We start from the raw sequence: 14104 nt of genomic DNA on the forward strand, positions 1-14104 counted from the left end.
AAACTTATACTAGAATGTGTGAATCTGTTACACCCCACACAAACATTCACTAGAATATTCCTCACTGTTATGTCCCTAACAAACTTATACTAGAATGTGTGAATCTGTTACACCCGACACAAACGTACACTAGAATGTTCCCCAATGTTTTGTCCCCGACAATCTTATACTAGAATGTGTGAATCTGTTACACCCCACACAAACGTACACTAGAATGTTCCCCACTGTTATGTCCCCGACAATCTTATACTAGAATGTGTGAATCTGTTACACCCCACACAAACGTACATTAGAATGTGTGAATCTGTTACACCCCACACAAACGTACATTAGAATGTGTGAATCTGTTACACCCCACACAAAGGTACACTAGAATGTGTGAATCTGTTACACCCCACACAAACGTACACTAGAATGTTCCTCACTGTTATGTCCCAGACAACTGTATATTATAATGTACAAATCTGTTACACCCAAGACCATCTCAGACTAGGATGTACTTACCTGTTAGTTTACCATTAGCTATGAGATTGGTAGCCACCAGTTTTATTGTGCTCTGTGATGCTCCAGATGATCGTATACTGGCGACAAGACAGGCCCTGCATCAAATATGTTATCAATATTAAACTATGCATGTCACTCTGGTAAAATATCAGCTGCCAGGGGGAAATCAGAAGTTTCAGATTTGATCTTTAGCCCAAATTAAGAAGTTCAAGTGACTAATAGTTTAGGAGATAGAGTGGGAACAAAGTTTTGTTTAATGTAGGTCAAAGGTCAAAATGTAGGTTAGAGTGACCTAGAGCATGAAAAAGAAAGTGGAAGAAAACACTAAAACACGGACTGCCACAATGCAAAACTACAGTCCCTTCCAAAGTCCTTGTGGTCGACTAATCACCCAGCAATAAGTTCAGTTGAAAATATTGCTCTTCAATAGAATAACAGGCACTATTCCATTGTACTATAATACACTCATTTATCAAAAATGACTGAACAAATCCTAAGTGGTTAAATAACATTATTGAGAAGGTGTAAAAAGAAAACAGAGAAACTTTAAACTTTGATTAATAAACTATTGTCTACAGTAAATTAGATACCAACCTTAGACAGTCTGTGTAGTAATGGTCACTTTCAGGCTCTGTCTCCAAAAGCAACTGGACAGCTCGGTCAGTCTGACCCAGCATGACATAGTTCTCAGCACATTTTTTTGTGTGGTCGTATGTTGCACGTTTACTGTCATGGAGAGCTACACGGTCTAACTGATACTTCTGAAATGAAAAAGAATTTATGGAACTTTCTAAAAAACCAAAATTATCAAAATTTACAATGCATTATGTATAATGAGTTTTCTCCCTAACATCCAATTTTTGTTGTTTTTGAGTGCATTGCAGACATTAAACTTGGGCATTTTGATTGATAATGCATTAGTTCCTGCTCTTCAATTACAAAAATACAACACGACTAAAATTGTAGTCTGGTTTTGACATCATCAGGCAAAATTTGTCTGGTGAAATAAAGCCGTTATACAATAATTTTGTGTTGAAAACAAATTGCCAAGTTGATTGCGAAATATTACAATGTTTATATTCTATCACATAATACTATTTTCTGTTTAACTTTCAGTGACTAGTCCTTGGTGTGATAATAAATAACAGAACATTTCACATGGACTTCACCAGTGATTCTGTTTAATGTCTGACATTCTTGTCACCAACAATAAGTCATTCTGTTTAATATCTGACATTCTTATCAACAACGACAAGTCATTCTGAGAGAAACAAGCCAAATCTCTGGATCTCAAACTGAGAAAGACAAGTAAAATTCATATCTCCCACAGAGAAAAACAAGTCTTATCATTATACAGTATTAGAAAGGAAACATTAACACAAGTGATAAGCTATCACTGTAGATATTACCTTACGGCTTGACAGTTTACCTGAAATGAGGTGTTACTACAAATGGTATCAAAGTGTCTCTCTAGAGGGGGGTCCTGGAAAAGCTGTTCCACCAATTGTCGCTGGGCAACCTCTTCAGGGTTGTCAAGGACGACCAGATCATTGGCTTCTTTAGTTGGGGGAACATAGCGTTCACGTTCCCTCTCACGACTGCTGTTGCCTCCCTGTTTCACAATCACAGAAGAATGAAATACATTTCCATAGCATTCTGTACAGATTGGTGTATTACCTCAATAACATGATAATGTGTTTTTCAGTGTTTTTACATCAGGGTACAATGTCTTGTTTTTCAGTTTCTCGTTCTATATACCAGACCTATAAAGGTTACAGCCCTTATCTCCAGTGTCAAACATATTACAATGTTTCATGTTCTATATACCAGACCTATCAATGTAACAGCCCCTATCTCCAGTGTTTCATGTTCTATATACCAGACCTATCAATGTAACAGCCCCTATCTCCAGTGTCAAACATATCACAGTGTTTCTTGTTCTATATACCAGACCTATAAAGGTTACAGCCCCTATCTCCAGTGTCAAACATATTACAGTGTTTCATGTTCTATATACCAGACCTATCAATGTAACAGCCCCTATCTCCAGTGTCAAACATATTACAGTGTTTCATGTTCTATATACCAGACCTATAAAGGTTACAGCCCCTATCTCCAGTGTCAAACATATCACAATGTTTCATGTTCTATATACCAGACCTATAAAGGTTACAGCCCCTATCTCCAGTGTCAAACATATTACAGTGTTTCATGTTCTATATACCAGACCTATCAATGTAACAGCCCCTATCTCCAGTGTCAAACATATTACAGTGTTTCTTGTTCTATATACCAGACCTATAAAGGTTACAGCCCCTATCTCCAGTGTCAAACATATTACAGTGTTTCATGTTCTATATACCAGACCTATCAATGTAACAGCCCCTATCTCCAGTGTCAAACATATTACAGTGTTTCATGTTCTATATACCAGACCTATAAAGGTTACAGCCCCTATCTCCAGTGTCAAACATATTACAGTGTTTCATGTTCTATATACCAGACCTATAAAGGTTACAGCCCCTATCTCCAGTGTCAAACATATTACAGTGTTTCATGTTCTATATACCAGACCTATAAAGGTTACAGCCCCTATCTCCAGTGTCAAACATATTACAGTGTTTCATGTTCTATATACCAGACCTATCAATGTAACAGCCCCTATCTCCAGTGTCAAACATATCACAATGTTTCATGTTCTATATACCAGACCTATCAATGTAACAGCCCCTATCTCCAGTGTTTCATGTTCTATATACCAGACCTATAAAGGTTACAGCCCCTATCTCCAGTGTCAAACATATCACAATGTTTCATGTTCTATATACCAGACCTATGAAGGTTACAGCCCCTACCTCCAGTGTCAAACATATTTCAGTGTTTCTTGTTCTATATACCAGACCTATAAAGGTTACAGCCCCTATCTCCAGTGTCAAACATATCACAATGTTTCATGTTCTATATACCAGACCTATCAATGTAACAGCCCCTATCTCCAGTGTTTCATGTTCTATATACCAGACCTATAAAGGTTACAGCCCCTATCTCCAGTCTTTCATGTTCTATATACCAGACCTATAAAGGTTACAGCCCCTATCTCCAGTGTTTCATGTTCTATATACCAGACCTATAAAGGTAACAGCCCCTATCTCCAGTGTCAAACATATCACAATGTTTCATGTTCTATATACCAGACCTATCAATGTAACAGCCCCTATCTCCAGTGTCAAACATATTACAGTGTTTCATGTTCTATATACCAGACCTATAAAGGTTACAGCCCCTATCTCCAGTGTCAAACATATTACAGTGTTTCATGTTCTATATACCAGACCTATAAATGTAACAACCCCTATCTCCAGTGTCAAACATATTACAGTTTTTCATGTTCTATATACCAGACCTATGAAGGTTACAGCCCCTATCTCCAGTGTCAAACATATTACAGTGTTTCATGTTCTATATACCAGACCTATAAATGTAACAACCCCTATCTCCAGTGTCAAACATATTACAGTTTTTCATGTTCTATATACCAGACCTATGAAGGTTACAGCCCCTATCTCCAGTGTTTCATGTTCTATATACCAGACCTATAAAGGTTACAGCCCCTATCTCCAGTGTTTCATGTTCTATATACCAGACCTATAAAGGTAACAGCCCCTATCTCCAGTGTCAAACATATTACAGTGTTTCATGGTCTATATACCAGACCTATAAAGGTAACAGCCCCTATCTCCAGTGTCAAACATATCACAATGTTTCATGTTCTATATACCAGACCTATAAAGGTTACAGCCCCTATCTCCAGTGTCAAACATATCACAATGTTTCATGTTCTATATACCAGACCTATGAAGGTAACAGCCCCTATCTCCAGTGTCAAACATATTACAGTGTTTCTTGTTCTATATACCAGACCTATAAAGGTAACAGCCCCTATCTCCAGTGTCAAACATATTACAGTGTTTCATGTTCTATATACCAGACCTATCAATGTAACAGCCCCTATCTCCAGTGTCAAACATATCACAATGTTTCATGTTCTATATACCAGACCTATGAAGGTTACAGCCCCTATCTCCAGTGTCAAACATATCACAATGTTTCATGTTCTATATACCAGACCTATAAAGGTTACAGCCCCTATCTCCAGTGTCAAACATATTACAGTGTTTCATGTTCTATATACCAGACCTATCAATGTAACAGCCCCTATCTCCAGTGTCAAACATATTACAGTGTTTCTTGTTCTATATACCAGACCTATAAAGGTTACAGCCCCTATCTCCAGTGTCAAACATATTACAGTGTTTCATGTTCTATATACCAGACCTATCAATGTAACAGCCCCTATCTCCAGTGTCAAACATATCACAGTGTTTCTTGTTCTATATACCAGACCTATAAAGGTTACAGCCCCTATCTCCAGTGTCAAACATATCACAATGTTTCATGTTCTATATACCAGACCTATGAAGGTTACAGCCCCTATCTCCAGTGTCAAACATATCACAATGTTTCATGTTCTATATACCAGACCTATGAAGGTTACAGCCCCTATCTCCAGTGTCAAACATATCACAGTGTTTCTTGTTCTATATACCAGACCTATAAAGGTTACAGCCCCTATCTCCAGTGTTTCTTGTTCTATATACCAGACCTATAAAGACAACCGCCCCTACCTCCTGTGTCAAACATATTTCAGTGCTTTGTGTTCTATATACCAGACCTATAAAGACTACGGCCCCTATCACAGTGTTTGTTGTTCTTGACACAGTAGTAAAGGAAGAATTAACACATAATTTACTGACATTTATTTAGTAAATATTTACCTTGTTTGCTGGCTGTAGTTTTTCTGATTTTAGATAATGCAGGGCAACTGTCCAGAACAGCAGGTCTGACTCGTCCCCAAATAATCTAAATACAAATGTACAAATGGTAGAGAATCCTTACACACATATACCTAACACATTTACAGCTACATCACCTGGCTGATGAAACTTGTTTTCTCTTGACTTTTTGGAAAAAATTGATAATTTGAAAACCCTTTTGTTTTTTTGTTTTTTTTTTTTTTTTTTAAATCTTTTGAAATATTGTGAAAACAGCAATGGAAACAGTATAGGGAATCTGAAACCATTTAGGCATAATTATTTCCTAGTCCATGTACAGAAATTGTTTATCTCCGTTAAATCCAGACATGTTGACAACACCGTAAGAAATTCCTTAAATCCTTGTGAAAATATTCTTTAATCCCTTCACAATTCTATCTTATAAAACATTGTTTCAATCTTTCTGAGTTTTCACAATTGGTGAGATAGCGTAATTTACAACTCACCTTGCAACCAAGAGACATCTTTCAGCTGTTCCGAACCGAGAGTTACCAATGTATTGTGTCACATCTCTGGGAATTACAAATCAACACAATGGTCAACATTATAAAATTTTCAGCTGAGAAGCTTTAGAGAATCTTTTCTTTTCTATAATGTGTTACAAGTACACAAATCTCATTAATTTTTACTGTTACAAGTACACAAACCTCATTAATTTTTGCTGTTACAAGTACACAAATCTCATTAATTTTTGCTGTTACAAGTACACAAATCTCATTAATTTTTACTGTTACAAGTACACAAATCTTATCAATTTTTGCTGTTACAAGTACAAAAATCTCATTAATTTTTACTGTTACAAGTACACAAATCTCATTAATTTTCACTGTTACAAGTACACAAATCTCATTAATTTTTACTGTTACAAGTACACAAATCTCATTAATTTTTACTGTTACAAGTACACAAATCTCATTAATTTTCACTGTTACAAGTACACAAATCTCATTAATTTTTACTGTTACAAGTACACAAATCTCATTAATTTTTACTGTTACAAGTACACAAATCTCATTAATTTTTACTGTTACAAGTACACAAATCTCATTAATTTTTACTGTTACAAGTACACCAATATTTCATGACGATTCAGACAACGTGTATGTATACAGATGATAATTACATATGGTCTGTACAGTTCCCTGTTCTTTACTGATGTTTACCACTGTACCCAGTGACAGAAACAAACTACATCATACAAGCTTTACAGATAGAAATCTGATGAGGTGTTGGTGTTATTTTGTGACCAACTTGTCTTGTAAAAAATGAAAGGTTCGCAAAAACAAAAACTTTAAGGAGCTGTTTCATAAAATCTCAAAAGAAATGAAAATTCACTGAAGATCTTCTATATATCTGTCAAATGAATTAAGAATGGATACTTTGTAGCTCGTAACAGCCTACCTAGGAAAAGACTAATATCTAGGAAACTCAGAATGCAGACAGTGGAGGGCAGAGAGTCCAGGAGTAATACTACTGGTAGAGTTGGTAACATTCACAAGGGATTTAGATTTCACTGTATTTGTGTTGATAAAAGAAAGAACAAAAACAAACTACTCAACATATACTGTGAATGAAGACGACTGGAAATGTATGTCATCAGTATACATGGATACCAGTGATAGACACAGACTTTAGTCCCTGTGAACTAGCCTCGAGCCAAATGTCTTCAGGATATTAGCCTGTGGAATAAAGCAACTGTTAATGTACCTGTCTAAGAGATTAAGCTGGTTGTTAATGGCCGTCTGCATATCTGCATCATCATCCATCATTCCTTCAAGTTTGAGGGAATACTCAGTGTTCCATGGCTGATGCTGAAGCAGATACTTGAGTAACAGGGAAGCTTTGTTTGTCAGCATGTAGGGGCACCATACCTGTCCTGTATAATACAACATTGTTCTGTTAATCCTCCAGATAAAACATGATATCAAATTATACATTAATTGCTTTCCTCAATTCCTTCCTTATTTGTTTTTCCACAAAGAACATTAACATGCCTTTTTAAAATTTAGAGCCACAAATAGGAGTAAATTTTAACTACGATCAGAATTTGACTTACTTTCCCGACTACAGATTTGACATGTAATGGTAATATGTTGATTAATCAGCTCTGACTCACTTAAACAAACATTTTCAAATCCCAGTTAAACAGACTGACAGATTGACACAAAAACATTGATGATTTTGATAAAAGAAAAAACGTTGAGTAGACAGAGAAAACATTTATGTTAAGGAATCTTTGTTGCTATGGTTACCTGGTAAATCCCAGTCATCCACGGGACTTGTAAGGTTTTTAAGGGTCAGGTCTGTCACATAGACACATCCTATGGTGGTGGCTAGGACCACACGGTCACTCCCACACCACTCACAGTCCACAATCTTGGCTATCTCTCGGGGACTCTTCACTGACCCTGTCAGTTCAGGCTTCAGATACAAAGATAAAAAGATGAACAATTCAGAAAACAAGAGAAATACTCACACATGGTTCCTGTAAATATAAAAACTCTTGTGAAAAATACACAATCTGAAAGATCAGAGGTGTAACAATTTCACAATGTAAGATCTATCTCCTATATCAGATATACAGTATACCTGTACAGGTGTAACAACATCACAATGTAAGATCTATCTCCTATATCAGATATACAGTATACCTGTACAGGTGTAACAACATCACAATGTAAGATCTATCTCCTATATCAGATATACAGTATACCTGTACAGGTGTAACAACATCACAATGTAAGATCTATCTCCTATATCAGATATACAGTATACCTGTACAGGTGTAACAACATCACAATGTAAGACAACTATATCAGATATACAACCTGTACAGGTGTAACAACATCACAATGTAAGATCTATCTATATCAGATATACAGTATACCTATATCACAGATATATCAGATATACAACCTGTACAGGTGTAACAACATCACAATGTAAGATCTATCTCCTATATCAGATATACAGTATACCTGTACAGGTGTAACAACATCACAATGTAAGATCTATCTCCTATATCAGATATACAGTATACCTGTACAGGTGTAACAACATCACAATGTAAGATCTATCTCCTATATCAGATATACAGTATACCTGTAACAACATCACAGGTGTAACAACATCACAATGTAAGATCTATCTCCTATATCAGATATACAGTATACCTGTACAGGTGTAACAACATCACAATGTAAGATCTATCTCCTATATCAGATATACAGTATACCTGTACAGGTGTAACAACATCACAATGTAAGATCTATCTCCTATATCAGATATACAGTATACCTGTACAGGTGTAACAACATCACAATGTAAGATCTATCTCCTATATCAGATATACAACCTGTACAGGTGTAACAACATCACAATGTAAGATCTATCTCCTATATCAGATATACAGTATACCTGTACAGGTGTAACAACATCACAATGTAAGATCTATCTCCTATATCAGATATACAACCTGTACAGGTGTAAGGTGTAACAACATCACAATGTAAGATCTATCTCCTATATCAGATATACAACCTGTATAACATCACAATGTAAGATCTATATATCAGATATACAGTATACCTGTACAGGTGTAACAACATCACAATGTAAGATCTATCTCCTATATCAGATATACAACCTGTACAGGTGTAACAACATCACAATGTAAGATCTATCTCCTATATCAGATATACAACCTGTACAGGTGTAACAACATCACAATGTAAGATCTATCTCCTATATCAGATATACAGTATACCTGTACAGGTGTAACAACATCACAATGTAAGATCTATCTCCTATATCAGATATACAACCTGTACAGGTGTAACAACATCACAATATAAGATCTATCTCCTATATCAGATATACAGTATACCTGCACATGATTATGACACAATAAATGTTACACATGGGTATTGATTGAACTTCACACAAATGTCTATATATAATTTCCATTGGTTCTAATGTAACCGTTTTTTTTTTTTTTGTTGTCTGAAGAATGTGAATCTAAAAAATATGTAAATAAAGTTTACATCAGAAATGGATTCTCGATTCTGATTCTGATAGCATTGTCCGAGGACTCTATCAACTTATGGTGATGTAGGTGAACATAGGACTTCCAAACACTTTGTTGTAACAGTTTCCATTATTAGACCTTAGTATCCAGCATCTGAATTGTTTGTTCAGGTAAATACAAGTGTTCTTTGTTAATTTGAATGTGAAATTTGTTTCACAATAAAATCCACATAATAAGGATGCTCATTTCATTTACAACTTAATTAATTTCTAAAACATAAGATAACATACGAAACTGATGACAAAATACTAAACCATAACATATGTCAGTATGTCGTGAGTGGCCCTTCTCTAATGCATATGAAGTTTTATTGTTTGATAATTTTCAGAAGTTATCAAATGTGACCTCTGCCCTTTTAGTCTTGACCCCTGATCATGTTAACGTGCAGAACTTGATGTTATGATCTGAGGGGTAAATATGAACCAAATCTGATGAGAGGTTCTCAAGATTTGACTTTGATTTAAAACGAGAAAAAACGGGACAGATGGATAAATGGACGGATGGACTGACATGAATAACAATACATCCTGCCATAAAATGATGGGGACATGCAAGACACCCTGTTTACAAGTTCACAGCAGACCACTGCTCACCTTTGAATCCTTAATATCCCAAATATCCACTCCATCATTGTACATGATGAGAAATTTGATGTTCCCACGTCCTGGTGCAAATCTGATCTTCTTTATCCAGCCTCGATGTGTTGGTAAAGTCCTAAAACATCAATTATAAATCTATCGTCAATGAAGCAAACACCCCATGTAGGACAAGTTTGACATCTTTCTTTTATCAAGCTTAACACAGAAATAAAGTCTGATTGATATATAGTAAACCACTACTTTATCTTACTACATCATAAAGACTTCTACAACACTGCAGAAAAATGACTTTCTGTGGTGTCCACAAAAATAATACCTTGAGGTACGTCCTTTTAGATCCCAGATACAGAGCTGACCATCACTGTCCCCAAATGTGATACACTCGCCCTTCCAAGCAATACAGGAAATACCGCCCAGCCCAGACTGGAAAAGGAAACAGGGGATGTGTCAGGTAAGATACATGTGGTGATTTGAACAGATGTTCTTACATTATAACCAGTAAGTAAAGTTTGTGTGATAAGTTGATGACTACAATGTCACCTTCATCAGAAAAATGACTTTGTAAAAAAAAAACCATTTGCACTAAGGTACACAATGTATGAAATGGTAATAGATTCACGAGACTTTTGTGTTGTAGTACAAAGCGGATAGTAGTGTGACAAGATGACGATAAGATTATTGTGAGAACAGGTGGAATTGGTGATCTCTCATATTCCAATTGATCATACAGTAACAATGTGCTATTCCACAATGTGTAAGACTTCCTGACTCATCTTGATGCTGTGGTTTACATCTCCACGAATGCACTATATGTAAAGTGTAAGATTGACAATCAATAGACACAAACACCAAGGTTCTATGAATTTTGCTTATTTTTGCTTTTATTCGCCAATACTCAAATTAAAAAAAACCCTCAAAAATGATCGTTTCTGTTTATGAAATACAGTAGCACAATCATGTTACAAAATGCCTATGGTAGTAACTATGTTGAACTTTTGATCTGGCTGATAAATAACAACACACAGTCAGGATCATTTCAGACAAGTTGGAGCTCAATCCCACAGGTGGAACTTTAGCAGAAGTTTAAAATGTCAAAAGTTTCCCATGGCGGACAGCTGACGGCGCACGATGATGGACATAGCAAAATGGCTATAGGTCTTCATGACCTTCAGGTCAGATACTTTAAAAATAGATATTACAGTTTGTTAAAGTCTCATGTTTAGGTTTTATATACAACTTCCCTTATGTCTTACTGTGTTGCCTTATCTATCATAAACACCAAAATATTCCTCACAGTTTGTTACTTGTTGTATATATTTGACACAAAAATTTGTTTATTCTACAATGTACATTATCTCTTGGAGACAACAATATTTTGTGTGGCCTGACAAATAAGTGTTAAATTGAGGTACAGATATACAATAAAACAGAACTACCTCAGCAGGGATCTTAGTAGCATCAATGAAGCTTGTGCCTTCCACCACAAAGTGGTAAACATTTCCCTCACCATCCGTAAACACAAAGTGTTCCTTCAGAGAGACCTTCTGTACTCCCATGGTGTCAGAGCTGTTAAATAGAAATAATAATGTACTCTACATCATTGTCAACATTCCAATTAAGATCAAGGTCAAAGGTTAGAGGTTACAAAGTAGGGGGGTCATATACCCAATAATTTTGATTGAACAACAAAATGTCTACAAGACAAGAATGTCCCTGTTCTTGTGCATACAGTATAATTGTTAAATGAATATGCTGAAGTTGTAAAATGTGACCTTTGAATTTTTCACCTTAATTGATGATAAGATGTAGAACTTGATGTTCTGATACTACAGGGTAAATATGAGCCATGATATGACATTGATTCGGAAGAGGATTTAAATGGGTAACACTATATGCCTTAAAAATGAGCTAACATAATTAAAACCCTGTAAGTTACTAAGTACATCCATCTTCTGGCAGATTGCATTGAGATGACACTGATAAAACAAGTCAGCTTTATACTTCAGACTCAGTAAAATGAAAAACTTGTGACAAGTCTCATCAATCTGATTATATTAAAGGAAACAAATGTAAAATTCTGTGTATTATGTAATGTGATAATGAGATGCTTTTCCAATCTTCTGTGAAAACAGTATTTCATTAATACCAATACACAAGAGTATCAGTGAAACTGATGAGGTCTACCTAAAATAACTTTATCAAACACAGAATTTTCATAAAGAGCAATCATTCTGTAATTAGAGAATTTTAGGCCCTGAATTTGGACACTGTACATCCTCTTAGTATGATCAATGTATACACCAAGTGTCATTATCCTACATTAAATGCGAGCAAAGTTATGCTCCAGACCCCAATTTTAACAAAGGGCAATAACACTGTTATTGACAGGTTGGGAACACAAATATTTGCACATTGCACATTGTCTAAGTATGATGAATGTATATATCATGTTCCATGATTCATGCATACCCTTTGACAAAGTTGTGCTCCAGACAGGAAAGGACAGAAGGACAAATCAGCAACTATATGCTCCCAAAATATTTTTGGGGACCATAGAAATCTAAATTGGGGATATTCTCCTTTTCTATGTTTTTCTTTAATGGTGTCCAAATGCATATGACATCATGACTGATGACTTCACAATTGAAGTGATGAGAACCTTCTGTCAGTCACAGCTTTGCTACATCATAAGACATACATGTATATGTAATGTAATGGGTATAATTACACTTATAGTACATATTGCACAATCCTCTGACAGATTCAAACGCTCCCACGATGCATTTTTCAGCCTACCTTTCAGACACTTCCTGTCCGGAGGAGCTCTTGGATGTTGTCATGACATCTGAGGATTTGGAGAAGATCCCAATCCCTTCTTTGTCTGAATCAGAGATGCTTTGGGCCAGTAGTTTACGTCTGAGTATTTTGAGGCTGTGTGAGGGTGACCATTCAAGGGCAGTTGGTCGTGGGATGCTCTTACCCATCTCCCTTAACATTGTCAGACTGCGTAGATCCCACAGCTCTAGGGGCTTCTCTTTGAAGCAGATGACAAAATACTGCCTGTACAGGAGAGAGAGGCTGGCCTTAGAATTTACAATGATTCAAAATGAAAAATTTAAACAACATGTTACTCGCATTAGTTTTCACAGTTTTTGCCAGGGTAAAAATAGCTTACAGAAACACGAGGTTACAATTAGATTTAACATTGAAAGTATATAACATCATCTCATAATGTTTTAACTCCTATCTTTTGTTATCTGTAATCTGAAATTCTGTTTTAAATATTACAATATCTAAACATACATTTACTTACTTGAGGTAGGAGATTCTAAGAAGGTCTATAGGTGGTTCCTGATCATGATTACAACGTAGTGTTGTTATCTTACCTGTAAAACAAAATATAAATGGTAGATAAGGCACTGGTTGGTCAAAATGTATCCTTTGTTCAACATTTTTAACTTATGAATTTAACTTCTATTTTCCTAAGAGATGATGATGTAAAGCTAAATTAATTTTTTTTCTCCATATTTTTTTAAGGTCGAACTAAAATCAGAGCACTTCTACAAAATAAATGAGGATAACTCTGAACTCCCAACCGGTCTTCTTCTCTTTAGTCTTTAGCTTATGTGACATTTTGAGTCAGATATTAAACTAAGGGTTGATTTGAGGAGTGTTTCTTCCTCTAGTCTTAAAATCTATTTCCAGACCAGATGTTGTCTTCCTTGAGAGGCTCCCAGACTGCTTTGCTGGTTATTTTGACAAATTGGTTTGTCAACAGCTTAAATGTAAAATGTCAGAGAGAGGTCACAGAAAATCCCTGGACAGGAGTGAAGGAACAATGACTTATACTGTGGATTCATTTATTTTCGTTGGGTTCAATTTTCGTTGTTTCTACAAATTAGACAGTTTCGTGGACTCATAAATTCGTGGATTTTTGATTCTGTGGGAAAAAAATAAAAACGTTAGAATTTTCTCTTTTTGCTTCCAGTCGAATTTTTTTCTGTTTGTATTAAGGCTATGTT

At 35.7% G+C, this 14104-nt stretch overlaps 1 protein-coding gene across 1 annotated transcript in view; it reads right to left on the reverse strand.

The window, feature by feature from the left end:
- The window catches only part of LOC132546942 (WD repeat-containing protein 11-like), a 39182-nt gene that overhangs the window by 10700 nt on the left and 14378 nt on the right, over positions 1-14104 (reverse strand). Inside the window, exons 14-25 of the mRNA XM_060210671.1 lie at positions 13396-13468; positions 12879-13142; positions 11519-11648; positions 10399-10505; positions 10077-10197; positions 7649-7817; positions 7104-7272; positions 5843-5908; positions 5340-5424; positions 1934-2116; positions 1099-1265; positions 505-599 (exon numbers count right to left, since the gene is read on the reverse strand). Coding sequence (XP_060066654.1) covers positions 505-599; positions 1099-1265; positions 1934-2116; positions 5340-5424; positions 5843-5908; positions 7104-7272; positions 7649-7817; positions 10077-10197; positions 10399-10505; positions 11519-11648; positions 12879-13142; positions 13396-13468 — 1629 coding nt within the window. The remainder of the gene's footprint in view (positions 1-504; positions 600-1098; positions 1266-1933; positions 2117-5339; positions 5425-5842; positions 5909-7103; positions 7273-7648; positions 7818-10076; positions 10198-10398; positions 10506-11518; positions 11649-12878; positions 13143-13395; positions 13469-14104) is intronic.

This window comes from Ylistrum balloti, unplaced genomic scaffold (genome assembly GCF_031769215.1).
Source record: "Ylistrum balloti isolate Yb309-2 unplaced genomic scaffold, AGI_CSIRO_Ybal_v1 Utg369922, whole genome shotgun sequence".
Lineage (NCBI taxonomy): Eukaryota > Metazoa > Mollusca > Bivalvia > Pectinida > Pectinidae > Ylistrum > Ylistrum balloti.